Here is a 23129-nt window from a genome sequence, read left to right on the forward strand (position 1 = left end):
AAGGTAGCATAACTTTTCTTATACCTGTCAACCCATTTTCGTGAAACTTGAGTAGGAGAGATAGAACAACAAAACTTGTGTTCAAGGCTAGAAGAAAAAGAAAATTTGTGTTTGACTCGATGGAAGAAAATAAAATTAACCGTTGAAGTTGGGGGAAAAAGATGGAAGTGCCTTTAGAAGAGAACACCATATAATAGTGGTTGGGGAAGGAGTAGATGTTGCAACTCAACAGATGCTTTCTTGGGAAAAATTTTCTATGTAAATAGAAATTAACATTTCTCTACAATGACAAATTAGTTTATCAAAATTATATTGATAAATTAGTCTATTCTACTCATTACGAAGTTAAAAACATACATAAGAAAATTTTGGGTGATAAATTTATCCACAAATGTCATATAAAACATTCCGTTTGTTTTGACAAAAATATTTAATGCTTAGATTAAATTGTCACTTTTTCACAAATTCAAATACAAAATTTTATTTTTTTCATCTTTTAAAAAATAAAATATGAACGTATTATAAATTGAGAGAATAAAGGGACAGTTTACCCAAAAAGAAAACAAAAAACGGAGCATAAACGATGCGTTTATGCAAGATATCCCTGGCAGCACGGTACATCGAATTACGGAGTCAGTCGTGGTTGGCCTCCAGCTAGCTCCGTTGTTTGACTGAAGAATCACCATCTAGTCATGACACGGCAGAAATAGAATTCAGGTTTGAAGTCAACGAAGAATTCACAACCACGACGCCCTGCATCGCCACGTGCCCCTCTGGGTCCCACCTCGAAACCACAATAATCCCCAAAATTCTATCCTCTCCCTTTTCCCGATTCGGAACCAAACAAAGCCCTAGCATGAAATCATCCTTCGAAGAAAAATAATTCCAATCAATCCTAGAATCCAATCCCTCCCCTTTGAATTTGATGCCTCCTCGCATTCAATTCCACGCTCTGGTGGCATCATCATCATGGATCGTGGTAATAACAACAATAACGGCGTTGTTGTTGTTGTCGTTTGGGTGCGAACGGGGACACGCTCTGAAGGTGCCGTTTAGAGTAAACGACGTGCTCCCCGTGCTGCCGCGCGAGATCTCGTGGCCGGTTCTGAACAACCTGCACAGCGCCGTCGACCTGCTCCCTTATTTCGTTGGGTCCCTCACTCCTGCCAATGCCTCCGTCAAGTGGAAAGGGGCATGCTTCTTCGATAACACCGCCAAGATTGAGTTCGCACCCTCTTTGGAGGGTGCCACTCTCTATCTCAAGGTCATCTTCCGAATTTTATATTTGTTTAATTACCATAGCATGTTTCTGCATTTATGAATATACTAGAATCAAGATTAGTAACTTTGATTGAAAAAGGTATCTTTTTTATTTTTCTTTTTACCTTGCTTAGTTCATGACTGAGGTTGCTGGGTTACTCCCAGAGGACGCATTTTGGATAGTTAAGAATATGACGCATTTTGGATAGTTAAGAATATGTCGCATTTTGGATAGTTAAGAATATGTCGCATTTTGTATAGTTAAGAATATGTTATTAATGTAACTACTAGTAGTTGTTGCTGGGTTACTCCCAGAGGAGCACTAATGACACATTTTTTTCTCGTACACTTTTTATTATTATTTATTAAAATTTTAGGTTTAATAAGTATGTATTGTCTAGTTAAATTTTTACATGATCAACTAATCAGAAATTATTCCTTATATGACTTTTAAGGTAGTTAACAAACTTACGATACCTAATGGTTTCCGATTGTATGACAATGCAAAAAACTTTTATACCTAAGGTCCTAATTATTTACTCTAAAATTTGTTGGAAATTACAAAAATCATTATTTACTCTAAAATTTGTTGGAAATTACAAAAATCATGAGTGAGGTTTATTAGATTAGATGTGAAACTCATACGACTTGGTGATTTTTAGTAAGTTCTATTTTCAGCAAATACTAAAGAATATATTCAAAAGAACGTAGTAGAGATTATATTGCTAGCATTTCTTGTTACCACATAGCTTGTGTCGAATGTCGATTCAGTGAAAAGCTGTAGGTTGGATTTTCTTAATTGGAAATTTTTAATGTGTTTTCTGTTATGCCTTATGTTGCTTGATGATATGGATTATACGTTTCCTTTGCTGAAATATAATTGTTCTTTTTTACAGACAGAGGCTGCACATAGCTGGACCTGCATGGATTTGTATGTTTTTGCAACACCCTACAGGATTACTTGGGACTACTACTTCTCTTCACGAGAACATACCTTGAAGTTTGACTCGTGGGAAGAGCCTGCAGAGTTGGAATATGTAATTTTTCTTTTTCTTTTATTTATTATAGTTGTAAACCTGTTTTAAAGCTCTCAATATCTTGCTGAATTGAACAGGTGAAGCAGCATGGGGTTTCTGTGTTTCTCATGCCATCCGGGATGCTTGGAACTCTGCTTTCTCTGATTGATGTTTTGCCTTTGTTCTCGAACACTGGTTGGGGTCAGAAAGCCAACCTGGATTTTCTGAAGAAACACATGGGAGCTACATTTGAGAAGCGCAGCCAGCCTTGGCGTGCATATATAGATCCTGCAGATGTTCATTCAGGAGACTTCTTAGCTGTGTCGAAGATCCGGGGTAGGTGGGGAGGTTTTGAGACGCTAGAAAAGTGGGTTACTGGTTCATTCGCTGGTCATACTGCGGTTTGCTTGAAGGATGAATGGGGCAATTTATGGGTTGGTGAATCAGGGCACGAGAATGAAAAGGTATTAAAGTGATTCGGTTTTTATAATTTTTATCATTTTTCTTTTAACATCATTGATGTAATCATCTAAATGCCAGTTGAACAGGAATTTTGTAATTGTTCCATGGTTGTTGGGGGTGGTGACTGGTGACTGAGCTATGTTTTATTTTAATTGATTATAGAAGCATAATATGTCTTTGTGCAGGGTGAAGAAATAATAGTGGTAATTCCCTGGGAAGAATGGTGGGAATTGGCTCTTAAGGATGATTCCAATCCACAGATAGCCTTACTTCCCCTGCATCCAGAAATACGAGCAAAATTTAACTCCACTGCAGCATGGGAATATGCCCGGAGCATGTCTGGCAAGCCATATGGTTATCACAATATGATATTCAGTTGGATTGACACTGTAGCAGACAACTATCCTCCACCTCTTGATGCTCACTTGGTAGAAAACTTGTTCTTGTTACTTATTAGTTAAATGTATCATAAATTAATTAGTAAGTATACAATTGAACCAGCAAATTGTGTTGTGAACAACATGCTGTTTTGCCAGTAGACTATTGTGTATTTTATGAAATGGTTTAAGTTTGAACTGATTGCTACAAGTAATTTAAATCTTTCTACATGGGAAACAGTCTAAGGAAGAAATAGTTAGTGCTTATGGCTTTAGAAAGCCATTGATGGATCCACGGGGAAGATGACAATGGGATGGAAGGACTATGTTGGCATCAAGGATTTTAGTGATGTTACACTTCTTTGTGTTGATATATGCATGTTTTTGTTTTCTCCTACTAGAGAAAGGGTTCTTTCTTGCTTGCCTGTATTTGTGCACTGAACCTAGTAGTGCATGAGACAATTTCCCTACCCTGCCTCTGCCCCTGCATATCTCAAATACAAAGGAGGCATCAAATTAAAATTTTATTTATTAAGCTGGTTCTGAATGGAAGTCTAGTTCTGAATGGCATGTTCTCTGTGCAGGTAATTTCTGTCATGTCTATGTGGACTAGATTGCAGCCAGCTTATTCGGCAAATATGTGGAATGAAGCATTGAATAAGCGGTTAGGGACTGAGGTAAGTCTTGGCACTGGTTTAAACATTTCTGTGGGAAGAATAGTATCCATTTGCTCTAAATGTATCTAGTGTTCTTTCCTTCTTTTCCTTTTTCCCTAAATAACAGAAGGGATTCTTTAAGACAGGAAAATTTATAAAGAGATGGGACATGGGAGGAAAAGTAATCCTCCAAGAAAAAAACGTGCTTAAAATTCTTACAGCATTTTGCCAATCAAATGAACCAAAGTGTAGTCTTTCTTTCGGATTTGGATCTTCTATGGTGAGCAGAGTGCACTTTAGAGGATAAAGTGCAGTAATAGCCATTACTTAGAAAATCAATAGTTGAGATTGTAATTAATTTTAAGATTATATATATATATATATTTTATTATATCATAATTCTCAACCATTGATTTTCTAATCAATGATTGTGAGTATACCTTATTCTCTAAAATGCTTCTCCTCACTTTAGAGGAGCCAAATCTCTTTAATTTCTTTTACTTTATGGGAACAACTCTGTCAAAACCAGAAACAGACTTATTCTCTGAAATTGAGGTTTTCCAACAACTGCAAAGTGTGTTTCTGTTGCTATTCGATAATTTCAATAAATTCAAGATGGAAATTCTATGTCTTTTAGTTCTAGTTCAGTACTTCATTTTGTATAATAAATGCAAGATTGTTCTATGAGGACTTCTTTATGAAATGCTTGACTTTGTTTTAATTTGAAACTTTTTTTGGTAAAGTTTAGATTTGACATTTTGTAAGTATGTGAGTGTTCATAGGACATGTTTGGTTTGAATAAATTTTTTGTAACTTTGTGTGCTCCTCTGGCTCTTATTGAGAATTGAATGTTTAAATAGTTCATCAGCTCATCAAGTTTATTTACCATGACAGCAGGAACTCACATGGCATATTTTGCTGAACTAATCTGGTTGCCTTTTTCATAAGTACTGGGATCTCTAATTTTTATTTGCATTCAGGGTTTGGATTTGCATGATATTTTAGTAGAGACTGAGAAGCGTGGGATACCTTTTGATGAATTACTCACCATTCCAGAACAAGATGAATGGGTATACAGTGATGGAAAGTCGACAACTTGTGTTGCCTTTATCCTTTCTATGTATAAAGAGGCTGAAGTTTTTGGTCCCATTGCTAATTCCATTCAAGTAACCGAGTTCACCGTAAGTCGTAATGTCTCTGCAAATGCATGAACCTTTCACCATTATAAAAACTTTTTCTAATGCTTATATCTTGTTATTTGCAGATTCGCGATGCATACATGCTCAGAATTTTCGAGGACAACCAAACACGCCTACCAAGTTGGTGCAACAATGAGAATGACCGGATTCCATTCTGTCAGATTCTTGGTGAATACAAGATGGAACTGCCTGGCTATAACACCTTGGAGCCATATGCCAACATGAATGAGTATTGCCCTTCTCTTCCTCCAACTTATGATAGGCCTTCTCGATGTTAGATCCATCTTCTTCCATCGTTTCTATCATTTTGAATTGCCTGTTAAATTTAACTTAAGGCATCAAGTACTTTGGTGTTCTAAAATTGTCTATAAACCATTCAACACGGCATTGTGTATCTACAGCTTGATGGTCAACTATAAAAAAAAACACAGTACAAGATTGATATTTAATTAGCATGAAGGTAAGCTAACTGCTTGAATAATCGTCATTATATGAGCTACAAAGTTCATATGGTGATGTTGAGTGGTTTGGCCTTAATCTAAACTGACTTTGATGAAAACATGACCACAGAAAATCATATTGAGAGTTGGATTTGCTCAAAACTTGAAATCATGCACTCTATGATCAACGGTTCAATGATTCTTTGAAATTATGGTGGTTGCAATGGCAATGCTTCAATACGGGTCTCTTGCATTGCTTGTAATGCATGTTCCGTCATCTGTTGCATGGTCTAAGTGAAGAGAGACATTATTAAGCTCTAACCACAATTTTCTGACACAATATTTTCAGTAATAACAAAGAAATGTTATCCTCTTCAACGTAAATGTTCAGCTAGAAGAAACTGCCGTAATTTTTTTTTATCAAGATTCTCTCGTGTCAGTAAAAAATATATAAAATGATATTATTAAAGAGAAAGATCCAATTAAATTATAGGTCTTACACATAAATTACCGATCTAGTCGAAAAACTCGTGGAATGCATAGACAAAATAAATATACACCGTTTTAAATTTTATGCCGATGGTTAGCAACAGAACAATCTCGGATGATTTACGTATAAGAAATGTAACATTTTACGGTGTTTCTTTTTAGCGGTTTAAAAAGAAATATACTACAAAAAGATGAACTAGCTTAGCTCTTTAAATTTATTTATTAAATATTTCTATATTTGTTCATTTGCATTTTTGGAAGAATTATTTTAAATAATGTACTATATATTACTTTAGTTCGCTAAAACCCATTTCATCCAATAATTTGTTAATAAAAATTTATTTATTTAAAATGTTTTAATTAAATTGTATATGTTTTCATGTATATTTTGTCCTATAATTTTGATATATATTTTCATTTAATTTTTTCTTTGTGTAATTTATATATTTACTCTTATGATTTAAATGTTGGTTACTTTTAATTAAATTTTAATTTCTAGCTACTTGATGTAAATGTTTACTAACTAATTTATATATGTATACGTTTTTGTGTAAAATATGCATACATTTTGTGGAATTATATTATATATTGGTAAAATGAGCAAGTTTTTTTTTTTTTTTTGAAAGAATGAAATGAGCGAGTAAAAAGATGTTAGATATGGAAAAGACTTTTTTGCTGTCAACCCATGAGCTTGAACCTCATGTCAGTAGCTCATGTCAATTGCAGCCGTCCCACTGTCCCAGACGCTGGAATAGTGGAATCTGTTAAACAACGTGCCTCTACCTTCGTTTCTTTTTTCTCTCTTATTTGAAATTAATTTGTTTAATTTAGATTTAACTTTTTCAGGTAGAGGTTGGATAAGAGGCTAAACTAAAACATAAGTCAACATAATACAACAGTTAAATATATCATCATTGCGTACGGAAGAAGATGCATTTAATACCATTTTTTTGACTTTATTCTAATTAACGTCATTAAAATTTAATGAAAAATGTATCCACAGTATAGTTTATATATACCATGTATTTGCTTATTGAAATTAATTTTTCTGAGGATAAAATTATCCAATTTGATCTTAATTTATTAAATTATGATATAATATGAAAGAATTTTTTGTTGATACTATTTAACTCAAACAAAATCAATATAATAACTTTATTAATTCTTTATTGTAATTTTGCAAGTAACCTCTACAAAAGATTTATCAATTTATTTTTTCAGTTTAATTTATTATATCAAATTCTCTTTTTTAATAAGGAATATCAAATTCTCTTGTAACTGCTATAATAGATCCAACATTTTTTAAAAAGTTATTTTATTTTATTATAGTTGTTTTAATGTCAACCATTATAATAAATTTAACTTATTATCGCTGATAGTTTTTTAATCGTTGTAAAAAAATTATATTCTGATTTATAAGGGTTCATCATAAAATCATATAATAAATCTGCCATACAAAAGTAGAATTTGGAATTATGTCATTTGAATGTTTCATCCATCCCAAGCCTTTTATTAAGAGGTCAATTTGTTTAAGCTTAAAAGATGATTTTTTTAAAGGTGATTTTTTAAAGAAATATATACGATTTATTTCTTAAAAAAGTAGAAAACTATATTTTAAAAAAAATAGTTTAAATAAACACACACAAAAAATGAAAAGTTACTTATATTTATTTAAAAAGTACTTAAAAAAAACTGAAACAACTGATCCAAGATCTCTCTTGTCAATGACCTATATTGTTGAACAAATACTAATCCAGTTGAAACTTGGGTGACTGTGATAATGATATCCTTATATAATACAAAATTGATGAACAAGGGTTTTTCCTTAAGGACCTTAGCCACCAAAAAACTGACATTGATTGTCAATCCCCATCATCGCTTTGCAAGTAGTGCAATATTGAAAAATGAGAATATTTTGAAAAAAAAAAACCTATGTTTCCTTTCTTGTTTTGTTTTGCTAACTTTTCTATTTAAATCAATGCTTCTACATTTATTAATGTTATTTAATTTTTATAAAATTTCATACAAATAACGAGTACTATTTATTATAATTTAATGATTAGATTAATAAAAAATGTAATAATTTTTATATAATAAAATGGTATAAATATGTTATGACTTACATTCATAAAAACTACTAATGCTTTTCTTTTTTTTTAGAGGAACATAATTATGTCATTTTTTTTGTTTTTTTAGAGGAAACATGGTTATGTCTTTTCATTCAGAATATGAGTAACAATATAAGATGAGATATATTTAAAGATGAAAACTAGCATAAAATCTTAAGTGCTTGTTAAGTTGTGAGCTATAAGATTGACTTGTCTCTTTACAAAATTCACCTTGAGTTTGATAAGTTGGAAAAAGAAACTCTACATCTACTGATTGAAAATCCTTTTGAAGAGTTCATAAAATGATCAATCACTGATTTGCAATCCATCTCGAAAGTGACATTACGAATGCTGAGTTGTTGAACCCACAGAATAGCTTGATGAAGAGCCCAAACCTCAGCTTCTTTTGGAGCAGGGATGCCAGTTGCAGTTATCATCTTCGCTGTAAGAAAATTACCATTGGAGTCTCTCAAACAGAAACCAACACAAAAGGAGTTGCTTTCCTTGAAGATAGCTGCATCCAAATTACATTTTATGTGTCCTTAATGGGGCGGGTTCCATGGAATGAAAGTGTTTTCAGTAGAGGGAGTATGTGGCTTCGCATTGATCTGCCTCCATTGCTCATAATTCTGCAACTCGAGAGAGAGAGCTACTATTGGATGGATGGTTTTATCTTCCCAAAGTCTCATGTTTCGTGAAGTCCAAATGCACAAGACCAGACTTATTTTTGCACGCTAGTTTGGATGAGATTCCTGCGAAATATTGAATAAGAATGGTTTAAAGCTATCAGCTGAGTCCCAATTTTGTTCTATGATATGCCATATATTTGCTTCACGCCAAATCCTTTTTGCATGATCACATGAGGAAAAAAAATGCCACGCGTTCTCTATATTTGTCTCACAGCAAACACATTCAAGAGAGTTTGGCTTGAAGATTGTGTTGAGTTGGGAGGCATCCACACAATAGTCTCCAAAGAAAATTCTTAATTTTGTGTGGGGCACCAAGCAGCCACAAGACGGGCCAATTTCCTTCACTCTTCAAGTTGTGTTTCAAGCATGTTCTCCACTGTATTATGATATGCGCTCTTGACTGAATACTCTTCATTTTATGTGAATCTCCAGATCAATTTGTCGTGCTCCATTGTTTTGAGAAGAGGGATAGATAGAATATGTTCTGCATCAGTTGGATTAAAAATTTCCTCCACTAGAATCTTCTTCCAGGCGCATGAATTATAATCAATAAGACCTCTAACTTTTAAATCAGAATTTACATTGGAATGAGTAGATGAGACATAGAGATTGCTACTATTATTTAACCAAGGTTGAGTCCATAGATTAATCAAATTATCATCACCAATTCTCCATTGCACTCCTTCTTTCACCACTAGCTGTGAAGCATGAATACTGTGCCAAACAAAACTTGGATTGCGCTTAGTTGAGCTTCTAAGAAATTCACGGATGAAAATTCTTTCGCTTTTAAGACATTTGCAACTATAGTTTCATGGTTGGTCATTATTCTCTAACCTTGCTTCCTTAGCATGATAAGATTAAAAGTGTGCTAATGTTTGAATCCTAAACCTCCAAACTCCTTCCTCATTGTCATTTTGTCCCAGTTGAGCCAATTAATACCTCTTTTGTCTTGATTATTCGAACTCCACCAGAATGAATTCATCATTTTTTGAATTTCATCTTGCAATGTGGAAGGGAGTAGATAGACACTCATACAATAAGTATGAATAGATTGAGCAACATATTTCACAAGGATTTCTTTACCCGCTTTTGAGAGATGTTTTGTAGTCCAATGGTTAATACAACTTCGAATTCTATCTTTTATGAAGGCAAAGATAACTTTCTTTCTCTTGCCAATGATGGATGGAAGTCCCAAGTATTTGACAGAACCAATGCTTTCAATGAGGAGTGTTGGAGCTGTAGAAAATTTCAAATTTCTCATAATTGATTAGTTGACCTGAAGCACGACCATATATGTGTCAAGAAATGTCTTTTAAGGAGAAGAATTTCTTTATCATCTACCTTGCAAAACAAAAAACAGTCATCAACAAATAAAAGATGTGAGAGGGGTGGAGCCCCTCTACACATCTTGACTCCATGGATATCACCTCTCGCCTCACTTTGTATAAGTAATGCTGAAAGACCCTAAGTACATAATATAAAAAGGTAGGGTGATAGTGAGTACCCAATTTAAGTCCTCTCCCAGGAGAAATTTGCCCAACCGGATCACCATTAACAAGGATAGATAATTGTATAGATTGGAGACACATTTTCATCTAGAATATCCATTTTTCATGAAAATCAATTTTCTCGAGATTACTAAAAAGGAAATCTTAGTCCACCCTGTCAAAAGCTTTACTATTATCAATTTTTAGGACCACCTCTCCAGTCTTATCCTTGTCTTTTCATCTCCTGTGGTGGATGATTTTGGACACTACTAGAAAAATACAGTTTCACGATCGAAATTATTTAGTCGCTATTAGTGACCGAAATAGCGATCAGAGTAATTTGGTCACTAATTGCCACAGCATTTGCAGCCGAATTTAGTTGGTAGCTAACTTGCCCCAGCGACCGTATTCGCAACCGAAGTGAAACGTCACTGAATACCTCGGTCGCTACTTCGGTCGCGATGTATAGATAAATTCAAAAGCACTTTAGCGAGGAAATTAGCGACCGACCTGGACTTTCCGTTAGCGACCGAATATGTTCGGTCGCTATGTTATGCTGATAGTGACGGAGCTTTCTTTGGTCGCTATTATACAAAATTATTTTGAGGCTAGCCACCGAATTTGAGACTAAGTTTATTTTTCTAGAAAAGTTAGGAAGCTAAATTTTTAAATCATAATCAATATGTAATATTCTTAAATACTTTTATACTTGAAAATTATTGAAATTAATATATTAGTAATATTTTTAAATTAACAAATCAATATTTTCATTATTTTGTAAATCATAATAATTATATATTATTTTTAATTATACTTTGATGATTTATAATAAAATTAGAAGAACAATATTTACATTATTTGATTAAGATAAATAAATCATGGTTATCATTAGTATTTTAATTTGTGTTTTATACAAAATAATTTTTTTATTTTTTAATGTTATTTAAAAATTATAATAAATATATACCCTTTATATTGTGAAAATATGTCATAATCAAATTTTGTGAAATTAAAAATTTTAAAATGCTAGAAAGTTGTCCAACGTTTTCTTAAAAAATAAGAACTTTAAAAAGTTTGAAGAAAGACTAGAACCATAGTCTTTGAAGGACGAAACACACTCATTTACACTACACTCAAATACTCATTTGAATGTTTGGTACAAAATATAGTATTAATATAAGTTTTTATACTATACCGAACTACTCATTTGAATGTTTGGTAGAAAATATAGTATTAATATAAGTTTTAAGTGAAAATAGTTCAAAAATTCAAAGTTTATTTTTTAAAATTTATTATATTTTTAGTCTTATATATTATCATTTAAAATATAATATAAAATAAAGCTTATATAAGTATACACATTCTATTTTATGTGAAAAATAAAATTTAATCTTATATATAAGAGTATAAAAATATAATAAATTAAAAAAATAAACTTTGAATTTTAAACTATTTTGACATAAAACTTATATTAATACTATATTTTGCATCAAATATTCAAATGGCCACTTGGTTGTAATGATTAAAGAATGTGTCATTCACTCCAAGGACCATGGTTCTAGTCCTTTCAAGCATTTTTTAAATTTCTTATTCTTTAAGAAAATATTGCTCAAGTTTCTAGTGTAGTCAATGTTTAAAATTCTGGATCCAAAAGAAAAAAGAAGAAAAGAAGAAAAAGTATAAAAAAAAAGAGAATGAAAAAATAAACAAGAAAACGTGCAAGTAAAAAAAGAGAAAATATAAAGAAAAAGAAAGCAAACATATGAAAAAATGGAAAAAAAGAGAAACAAAAAATATAGAAAAGAAAATTAAAAAAAGAAAAGTAAAGAAAACGTATAAATAATAATAATAATAATAATAAAAGAATGAAAAAAACAAAACATAAAAAGGAAAAAGAGAGAATAAAAAAAGAAAAAAAAAAGAAAGAACAATAGAAGAAAAAGAAATAAAAAAGAAAGGAAACGTGAAAAAAAAACAACGTATCACTCTTGAAAAAAAAGAAAAGTAAGAAAGAAACAAAAAAAAAAGAAAAAAAAGGAGAAGAGAAAGTGTAAAAATAAAAAAGAATAATAATAATAATAATAATACAACATGTTTATCCTCTCAATTCTTCTTTTTTTCATTGCTCTTCCTCTTTGATTAGGGTTTTATTTTTTGAACCCCATCTACATTTCGTTGCCGCAACGCGCTATACCTTCCTCTCTTCTATTTTGTATCAATGGCTTTTACACAGCATGTTATTTCATCTTTTTTGCTTTTTTGTTTGTTTCTTCATTTTCGCACAAATCTAAACTTTTATATATTATATTATAGTCTATTGTATTTTATAATTGTTTAATATAAGTTAATGGTTTTGTCCATGTAGTGCTAATTAATTAAGTGTTTTTGAACAATTTTAGTGAACATTATTATATCTATATGATGACTGGGTGCAGGATGGTTTGACGTGTGGATTACAAATACCAGAGGAACCAGCTATAGTGGCCGACACATCTCATTGGACCCCTCTCCCGATTTGTCTTTCTTGTTCATGTTTAAATTGATGCAGTGTATGTTATAATATTGATACAATAGATTAATTAATTCAATATATTTAAATTTAAGTTAAAGATAATTTATTAGATAATTTAAGATTAATCATTCTTTTCTATTTTATATTTTTTTACGCTCACAATTAAATGTAAGTAAATTTATAATTACTTTATCTGATCTAAGTTCTGAACAATAGTTCGTGTTAATGTGTAAAATTTGATTTAAAAATACTTTTTCTTTGCGGACAAAATAAAGAGAGTAAACCACGAACAATTTACAATTTGACACAATTGTAACATGAAATTATATATATAATTCAGTAGTTATATATTTCATTTTGTAACAACATATTTCATTTTGCATGTTGACTTCTTTTTATCTTTTTACATAAAAGTTCATTGAATATTCACATCCCCAACCTCCAAAGTCGAGTGCAAGTAAGATGACCTATTAGATAATTTGAACGCTTTAAAAGTCCACTAAACAGAAAATATGTCAACATAAAAGTGGGAGGAAGAAGAAAAAAAAAAAGAAACTCCTTGTTTATCATTTATTCAAAAGGAAGACTATTATTTTATTTTTCTCCACTAGTATAGTACTACTATAATTCATTAATTCCACAAAATAGACACGATTTTTATTTTTTTAAAATAAAAAGACTTATCCAAGCTAGCCCTTAGATCACAGGACACAGATTGATTAAGGAACATGAATGATATTAGAAAAAAAGCATTGCATGTGTAAGTTTGCACTATTTTTCCCTATTAATTAATTAAGATTTAATATAATGTATTTTATTAATTTCGTGCTGGAGTTTTTCTTCATTATGTTAATTATAGTGTTTCATAGAAATCATAACATTAATTTGAATAATTTCTTCCATTTGCTCGGTTCCATGCCACAATTATGTCTTACACACAATCTTAAACTTTTGTAAATGTACATTCAACAGGCCTTTCTAAAGGCTTGCAAAGCCACATGCCAGAGCAACTCACATATCTCGCCTCATCATACTAACAAAACGGACATTCTTGCTGAAGCCTACTACCTTCAGTGGTCCATGCAAATCTAATTATACCTACATTGAGGTACTTGTAATACACAATATCCATGTTCCATCATCAACCTTACTTTATCTAAAGTTTAAAATCAATCATAGTAAATAAACATTAACTTGACTGTTTCAACTTTCGTCCAAACTGATATATGTCCATTGACAGTATCAGTATGTATAGTTTAAGCCAAAGGGCCTAATATTGATATCTCCTAGGAATTGATCAAATTAAGATATTTTGTATATTTGTTGCTCAGCTTTTAGGGAACATTATTGCACCTAAAACAAAATTAGAATTTTCTGGATTCCACACGAACACATGATAATTTGTTAAATCTTCTTCACCTTCGATTTTGATGTGCCTTATACTTATATAAGTGGTGGCTTCATTGATGTAATAGTATATCTCTTGTGTGTTTGCATGAACACACTCCATTGAATACTATCAAATCATTTCATTTCATGATTATATTTTCTTACTTCTTGACGTTTCTTAATGGAGATTTGTTGTTGGTAGTTTGTATCAATGGAGATTCTTGAGAATTGAAGGTGGATGTATTAGAGGTTGGATGGTAATAAATGTTGGACAAATGAGTTTAGAGACGGAGTGTTTGAATTTGTACAGTTTGTCACTAGTCAGAACATGTTTCAAATGCAAGGAGACCAACAAGGTGTCCCTGCAAGAAATGCAAATGTAAAGTTTTCTAGTTTGTGGATGATGTGATGAGGGATCTTTATGAGGAAGGGTTCATGCCAAATTATTATTGGTGGACAAACCACGGTGAAGAGTTGCCATAATTTCCTCCAATAGTGTTGCAAGGTTCATACTATGAAAGTGGTGGGCAAAAGAAAGAATTGAATCCTTATGAGCAAATGCTCATGGATCATGCTGGACCATCAATTGGCCAATACATAGAACAAGAGGGTGTAATTGAGACATAATGCATGGAGGAAAATCCTAATCCTGAAGCTCAAAAGTTCTTTGATATGCTTGCAATTGCTCAAGCACCATTGTGGGAAGGATGCGAGCATCATTCAGAATTGTCAGCTTCTTTGGTCTGTCTTAACTTGAAATCTGATTATAATATGTCAGAAGGGTGTTTTAATCGTATGGTTCAACTTATGGGCGTCACCATGCCAAAAAACAATACTATGTTTTGTAATTTTTATCAAGCTAAGAGGTCAGTGCATAAATTGGGTCTCAGTTGTTTGAAAAATGATTGTTGCCCGAACGAATGCATGTTGTATTACAAAGAAATTTCAGATAAGAGTATAACTAATTGCTTTTTTTGTAAAAGTGATCGGTACTTGACAGTTAACAGGAGAAAGATTGAAAAGAAGTTTCCTGTTAAAAAAATGTAGTACTTTCCACTCATTCCAAGACTAAAAAGATTGTACTCTTCAATGGTCACTGCATCTCACATGAGATGGCATAGTGAAAATTAGAGGGACCTGAATTTCATGTGTCATCCATCTGATGGTGAAGTGTGGAAACATTTTGATAGAATGCATCCAGAATTTAGTCAGGACCCTAGGAATGTCAGATTGGGATTATGTTCAGATGAATTTAGTCCTTTTGTCAATTTGGGAAGACTTTTGTTGGTCGATTATCTTAACTCCATATAATCTTCCTCCTGGCATGTGCATGAAGAGAGAATTTATGTTTTTAACTGTCTTAATTCCAGGTCCATCAGATCCAAGGCACAAGATTTATGTGTACTTGCAACCATTCATAGATGGCTTATGCACCTTGTGGAATGATGGCATACTAATTTTTGATGTGTCATTGAAGCAGAATTTTTTTATGAAGATTGCTTTGATGTGGATAATCAATGACTTCCCGACTTATGGGATGTTCTCAGGTTGGACAACTGCTGGCAGACTTGGTTGTCCCATATGTATGGAACGATCAAAGGCATTCACAACTTTAAATTTTCACAAGTTCTATTATTTTGATTGTCATCGCCAATTTCTTCCGCTTAATCATGCATATAGGAGGAATAAAAAGTCATTCAAGAAGGGTCGGGTTGAGACCTCACCCCTTCCTCCACGTTTGTCTAGTCTTGATGTTTGGAATAGAGTTGCACATTTACCGCTTTGCCTTGAGTCACAAGAAGAAAAAGATTTTCTTGGTTATGGTGTTACACATTTCTTATTTTATGTAGAAAGAGTATAGGAGGAACCCACAAGAAGAGCGAGCCATTAGAGTTGTTTTTGAGACAAAAGGTTCACACATTTTGAAAAGTGCAATGAACAAGATCAGAAATGGTCAAGATAAAGGAAAGTGGATAACAGCCAATGTTCGAGCAGCCTTGGATGAACATTGGGGTTCTAGAAATTTCCTAAACAAGAGCTCCACTGCCAAGACGAATCAATTTGTTGATAGAGGAGCCTCATCATACTGTGGTGGTTCCATATCTACTGCGGCTCACTTTGAAAAGCTGATAATTTCACTTTATATGTGAATGTGTGTGTGTACCTCATTGATTTTCAATTCAATGTAATTAATTAAATGTTTTACAGTTTTAACTTTTTAAATTTATGTAGTCAAAGGAGTTTCAAAGACCACCAACTACTTGGGAGGTGATAGAGAAAACTAAGAAATTGAAGTCGGGAGAATGGGTCAATGACAAGTCCCGCGAATTTGCTGTAAGTTGTTTTTTCTAATCCTATAACTTTATTTGATATATAGTGGCTGATATTATAAATGAACTCTTACCTTTGGTTAATATCTCTTGAACCTATTTACACATCTTGATTTGCTTTTCTTTAGCTAGTGTTAAATGTTTGTGATTGGCTAGTATAAACTTTGAAGCCTACTATAGTAGATTAAAGTCAATTTTTTCCTCTATTAGTGGTGATTTTCTTGAATATTAATCCTTATATGTCTACACATTTAACAATTTATCTTCATATCTCACTTTATATTGAAGGAGAAATATCAACATTGTCGAAATGAAATCTTACAACATTCGACAGATGAAGGCACATCTACACAGGATTCCCTTAACATTGCTACTTCTGTTAATGATAATGAAATATATTTGAATATTGTTGGAGGTCCAAATTACAAGGGGAACGTGTACAGGCTACGTACTTTAAGCAAAATGTTTAGTTGCTCAAAATCAGCTCCATCTACTTCTATTGCTCCTATGGAAGACCAAATAGAGGAAATGTGTGAGACAATTAATAAATTGAATGTTGAGCTTTTGGAAAAGGCAAATAAGGAGAAGACACTTGAGGAAAAGATGTTGCAGCTAATGGAGAATCATGACCACCAAAGTCAAGAGATGCGACAACAGATGCAAGAACAAAATGAGCAAATTCGTTAACAAAATGAGCAAATGCAGTGTATACTACAACACTTGCATATTCAGTCTATCATGCCAGCTTCAAGTCTATCGCCTACCATAGTAGATAGAACTGAGCACCATGTTAATGATGCTTAGGTTGATCGTCCTCATGACATGGGAAATGATCATTGACTCTTGGTTATTGTTTATTTTAGTTTGATTATGCCACGTTAGTTATGAATTTGAACTTTATTAAATTTTTACATTGCATTTGATTAAACTTTGAAAACTTTGAATTTGTACTTTATCAATCTTTAAAATAGAACTTTGTTATTAGATATATTTACTCATTATGAATGTCCACTTTTATTTATAAGTTTGATTATACAATTTAATTAAAATTTATGTTTACGGTCGATAATTATTAAGCAGGTCAAAATGTAACAATGGAAAAACAAAACATACATCATATTTTTATTTAGTGACCAAATTTTCGACCAAAATGCATTTTTAATCTATTTTACATTTAAAAATTTAAAATAAAATAGCAACCGAATGCATTTGTATTTTGAAATTAATTGCTTATTAGCGACCAAATTAGCGACCAAACTATATTTAATATATTTTATTTTAAACCTAGCCACCAAATTAGAGACCGAAGGTAATTTTTAATATTTTATTTTAAAATTAATTATTCTATAGCGACCAAATATTATTGGTTTTTATTTTATATTTAAAATTTAATTATTTATTAGCGACCAAATTAGTAACCGGTTGCTCCAGTTACAAAATTGGTCCCAACTGAAATAGCAACCAAATACTTAGTGACCAAATTTATCAAATTTGTGCGTTACTATTTTGGTCGCTATTAGCGACTGAAGATAAGTTCGGTTACAAAGTTTTTAGCGACTAGGATTTTTATGACATTATTTTGTCGGTCGCTATTTCGGTGACTAACATTTTTAGCGACTGAATTAACGATTTAGCGACCGAATTTGTTGGTCGCTAAATCAAAATTTTTTAGTAGTGGAAGGCTAGCAAGACATTATCCAAGATGGATATGTCTTTCACAAAAGCAGATTGATTGCTCTTGAGAGATACATTTTGGTAAGATGGGCTTGAGACAATTTGTAAGGACTTTGGATATGATTTTATCGATGACATTGCACAAAGAGATTGATATGAAGTCTTTCATGGTAGAGGGGTTGCTTTTTTAGGGATAAGGACAATATATGTTTTGTTAATTTGGGGGGAGCATGTTATTCCTGAATGATAAAGTTTAGGTCCACATAAATGCCAAAATCTTCTGTAAAAAGCCAAGTTCAAGCCATCAGGGCTCAGGGACTTGTTAGAGTGCATTAGGAAAAAATGGCATATTTAAATTCATCAATAGAGAAAGGAGTCAAAAGAGAGTCATTGTCATAAGAAGAAACAAAAATAAGAATTTTAGTAATGACCGAAAGAAAATCAATACAATTATTCTCAGATTGGAACACATTCTGAAAGTAAGTGTCTTGGGAAATTAAATGGCTCAATTTATTAGAAAGAAATTAATAGTTATCATTTTCCTCGATCATGATTGATGGAGCTTCAAATGATATCTAGTTCCCTTCTACAATTTTTAAAGTGACTTCTCAAATTCATTTCCTGAGCAAAAACTTAATTTAGACGAGAAATCCCCATGTGTTGATCTATTCCATCCTTGTTGCACCACGTCGTTGAGTTCTGGTTCCATCAACCAATCATTCTTAAAGCGGAAAGGTTTATTAAAGTCTCTTCTTTTTCGAGTCTAGTTTGATCAAGATGGGTGAGTGATAAAACTTGGATGCAACAATACTATTAATAAGCTTGAAATTAGGGAACAAATCTACCCAATCTGCAGTAGCCACACCACGGTCAAGTTTTCCCTCTTTTTAGCATCATATTTTCCTCTGCGTTTTGCCCATGTGTATTAGTAGCCCTCCATTGGGAGGTCATGCGAATTGCAATCCGCCAAAGCCTCTCTAAAGCCATTTAGAAGCCAATTAGGGTGATCAATAAAACCAATTTTTTCATCACTGGAGAGAAGGTCGTTGAAGTTACCGAAGACACACAATGGGAGAGAAGTATCATTTGCCAAATATCGGAGAAGATTCCATGAATCTTTACTTCTTCGACACTCAAGATACCCATAGAAGCCCGTGAGCCTCCATGAAGGGTTGCTTGAGAAATTGAGAAGTTGACAGTCAAAAGGGTGTTTCCAAAACATGACCAAACCTCCACTTCTGCCATTAGTATCCACAGAGAGACAAGAATCAAAGCCAAGAAGAATTTTTATTTTGTCAATAGGTCTCGCATGAACTAAAGTTTCACATAAAAGCACATCCACATGATAGGACTAGACAAGATCACGGACAGCAGGAACTGCAATCAGGTTGACCAAACCCCAACAGTTCCAACTGAGGAAACTCATTGGCCCTGGTGGGCCTAGTTTCCAGGGCCCACAATTAAAAAAAAGGGTTTGGGTTTGTGGTATGGGAATAGGTGTGGGTAAAGGTTTCCATCATTTGGTTGTCTATGGCAGATGAATGGTAGTGCACGTCAATGTGATTAGATACTGAATTACGTAGTCTGCGTTTCTTGTCTGCTATGATGAGCTCGTGATTACCTTCATCATTAGCATTCATTGCTGAATTATTGGGAGGAAATGAGGACATTGATGGCTGTTTATTGGAACTAATTTCTGACGATTCTGTTTGGCCATTGATTGGTGCATTCAAGTTTGAATTTCTGAATATAGAAGCTATAAATTTCTAATTGTCACGGTCTGCCTTATTATTGGAATTGATTGTCTTGTCGGTGCATTTAATATCATCATTTTCTTGTCTCCCCCATTGTTTGAAACCGCCATGAGTTTGCATCTCCAGCATCCTGGAGGTATCAAGATCCTCTTGCACCCTAATTTTGGACTCCATGCACGTTTTCCATCATCTTTGGGTAAGAACAACACTGTACGACAATGATCTTTTGTATGGCCATGGATTCCACAAAACTAGCAAAAGGGACCAAGTCTCTCATATTTCATTATAACTTTGAGTTCTCCATCTGGCTTTATAATTTTCTTTGATCTCAAGAGAGGCTTTCGCACATCCAAAAGGACTTTGATGCGCATGAATGATCTCAAGAAATTGACATTGTTCTTCTCATCATACTCAAGGAATTGGCCCATGTAGTTTCCAAGTCCCTCACCAATCATCTGTGACATAAATCCTACTGGTAAATTGTGGATTTGTATCTAGAATGGTACGTAGAAGAGAGGCACGACTTTTGGATCTTCTCTTTCTTTAATGGCTCCCAATATCAGAACATTCTTATCAAAACTCCATGGACCGCCTTTGAGGACTCTTTGATAATCAACAGTATGATAGAACTGAAAGAGATTTTCCATCTTCAAGGTTAGAAATGGCTACTCCTTGGAAGGGTTCCCACACAAGTGACATACGGTCCTTCATAATTTAACTACGTATGTTTGTATCTGATAGAAAGCGCCCTACCAGACACAAAGAGTAGTCTACTGCTGCTTCAATGGGTGTTTCAATGTTAAACTCTAGACCCATATCATCATCATCTAGACTCAGGTTTTGTATATTAGGGGGCTCCATAGATAGTGGGTGTGAGAAGATAAGGGAGGGAATGGGTAAGGTTATGGGGGAAGGATCACTCAACAAACAAGAAAAGTTCAAAATCTCACAGGGTCAAGGACAAAGCTCTCATGGGAGAGATATTATCTCACGAAGGAGAAAAAACTAGGCAAATTTACTGTACAGGGCTTGTTTTACAAACAATTTATCAAAGGGGGTTCGTTTTAAAACAAATAACATGCAGGGTCTGTTTCCGACGTGGGTGCCGCCATTGACACTGGCGGGAAGCTTGAACCGCCAGTGCCAATGGCGGTAAGGTGGGTACCGCTAGTCCCGGTTGCGGGACATGTGCTGAGTAGGAGAGAGGGGTGAGGGTGTGCCGCTGATGGCATCTGCGGGACAGGTGAGAGAGGGTGGGTAGGGTGGGTGCCGCCAATGCTGTTTGCGGTACAGGTGAGAGAGGGTGGGTGCCGCTGATGGCATCTGCGGGACAAGTGAGAGACGGTGGGTAGAGTGGGTGCCGCCAATGCTGTTTGCGGTACAGGGTGGTGCCGCCAGTACTGCTTGCGGGACACCTTCAGCTAGCAATCCCGCCATTAGAGCTGGCGGGACAGGCTTCTCATGCACATGGCACTGAAGCTAGGGTTCAAGGCACAAATTAAACAAATTTTTTCTCATTTTTTTTTATCTTTTTTGTTTTAAATTTTTTTATAATTTTAAACACAGTTTTTATTAATTTTGTTATCTTTTATTTCTTTTTTATCATACAATTTGAAAAAAAAATATCATTTATATATTTTCTATTCCTTTGCCTTCCTTATTTTTCTCTTCTTACACTTTTTTTCCCATAAATCAACCATACAGTTTTGTATATAATAATAATAATTTTAAACCACTCCACGTGATAGGTTTGATGGGACTGAAGCTTGGAGAGTGATCCTGAATGATGAGACTCAAGCCTGATGCAGCTACGGTTCACATGCATTGAAATTTTTTTTATGCAGGCTAGGGAGGAGAATAGGGCACTGTATTGGATAGGGAAATCAGAAATCACATGCATGTATGGCAGCTTAAAGAGCTAGGCATCTAGGAGGTGACTTCTATACAGAGTTACTTTAATAATGGTGTATAAATTTGTGTATGTAGCTCTTTGCTAAAAAAATTCTTTAAATAGAGCAAATTTCAATCACACTCTGCACACTTGCATAAATTTGAGACCAGAGTATTGTGAAAGAGGAAGAAAGAGTTTTGAAGTTTGATTCTATAGTAAGTAAGGATGTTTTATATTTATTTAATTAAAGTTTTCTTTCATTTTGTTTATTTATGATGTACAAATTTTTTATTTTGAAGTAACAAATATTATGTTTAGAATGAAATCTGAAGCTCAACTTTAAGTGTATTAATTTTGTAAATTACATTTTAAATATAAAAAATATTAGTAGTAATTATTTGTAAGCCTTTTTGTTAATGGTTTTTGCGTCTGAATTATTATTTGACATATAATTTAATTTAAGACAAAAAATAATTACATGCTATTTCTTAAGTATTTTGTTGTTTGTTCTGAGTACGAAGTATTATTTTACTTGTAATAAAATTTAGTATAAGTTAACAAAAAGAAATTTTAATTTTAATTATTAAAACAATAAGAAAAATATTACCAATTTTAAAAGTCCCGTCATTTAAATTTACTAACATGGGAATAACAATTTTTTGTTACTATATTTATTAGTAATTTATTGATTTTTAATAATCATAAAAGAAGTTTAGTTGGATTGTATATATTTCTTTTATCTCCTTGTCTCACTAAATTTCAAATTAGTTGTTCACCGAGTATTTTTTGCCTTACATATACGCGCATGTAATTTAATTAATTAACCATTGAGACTATTAAGTAGAGATCGAGGAAAAATTACGCCTTATTTGTCTGTGTCCTCCATTCCTATATATAGATAGTATACTTTCCTACTAATTTTGTCATATGTATATATATATGATATATCCTTCATTACCGAATATATGTCATTTGAGTTAAGTAAGTTGTTCTCGTTAATTAGTACTGAAAAACGACTTCGAAGATACAAATATGGGGGCGCCTAGGCGTGTTGGCCATGTTCCGTCTGAAATTTTTTTAAGTGTAATCCTTTCATTTATAACCCTTCCATTTTGTGTTTGTCTGGAATTTTTTTGAAGTAGGAATTTTTCATAAATTATTTAATTAGAGTACTTTTTTTTAGAATAAAGTATGAATGTGAAGTTTAAGTTTAATAGAGGAAGCAAATAAATATTTGATATTTAATTGAAGTAATGATTTTATTTGTTAGACTAATATTTGAAGGCAAAGTTTAAGTGAATTAATTTTTTTAATTAGAATTTTTATTATAAAATTAGTATGAGTAATTATTTATTTTAAAACTCCTATTGTTATGATTAATTATTATTAATTTTGA

General features: G+C 32.9%; 1 protein-coding gene across 1 annotated transcript; it reads left to right on the forward strand.

Moving 5' to 3' along the window:
- The first annotated feature begins 549 nt into the window (after positions 1–549).
- LOC100815535 (uncharacterized) lies at positions 550–5419 on the forward strand. The gene is made up of 7 exons (XM_003551953.5): positions 550–1264; positions 2157–2297; positions 2375–2740; positions 2924–3166; positions 3700–3792; positions 4752–4952; positions 5036–5419. The coding sequence occupies exons 1-7, from the start codon at positions 926–928 to the stop codon at positions 5246–5248; spliced, it is 1596 nt and encodes a 531-aa protein (XP_003552001.1). The 5' UTR covers positions 550–925; the 3' UTR covers positions 5249–5419.
- Positions 5420–23129: the final 17710 nt, after the last annotated feature.

This window comes from Glycine max, chromosome 18, assembly GCF_000004515.6.
Source record: "Glycine max cultivar Williams 82 chromosome 18, Glycine_max_v4.0, whole genome shotgun sequence".
NCBI lineage: Eukaryota > Viridiplantae > Streptophyta > Magnoliopsida > Fabales > Fabaceae > Glycine > Glycine max.

Bases quoted from the DNA above. Each gene is read 5' to 3' on its own strand.
- LOC100815535 (XM_003551953.5), top strand. From the start codon at position 926: ATGCCTCCTCGCATTCAATTCCACGCTCTGGTGGCATCATCATCATGG. The intron at 1,265-2,156 runs GTCATCTTCCGA...TCTTTTTTACAG, and splicing joins GTGCCACTCTCTATCTCAAG to ACAGAGGCTGCACATAGCTG. The intron at 2,741-2,923 runs GTATTAAAGTGA...GTCTTTGTGCAG, and splicing joins CAGGGCACGAGAATGAAAAG to GGTGAAGAAATAATAGTGGT.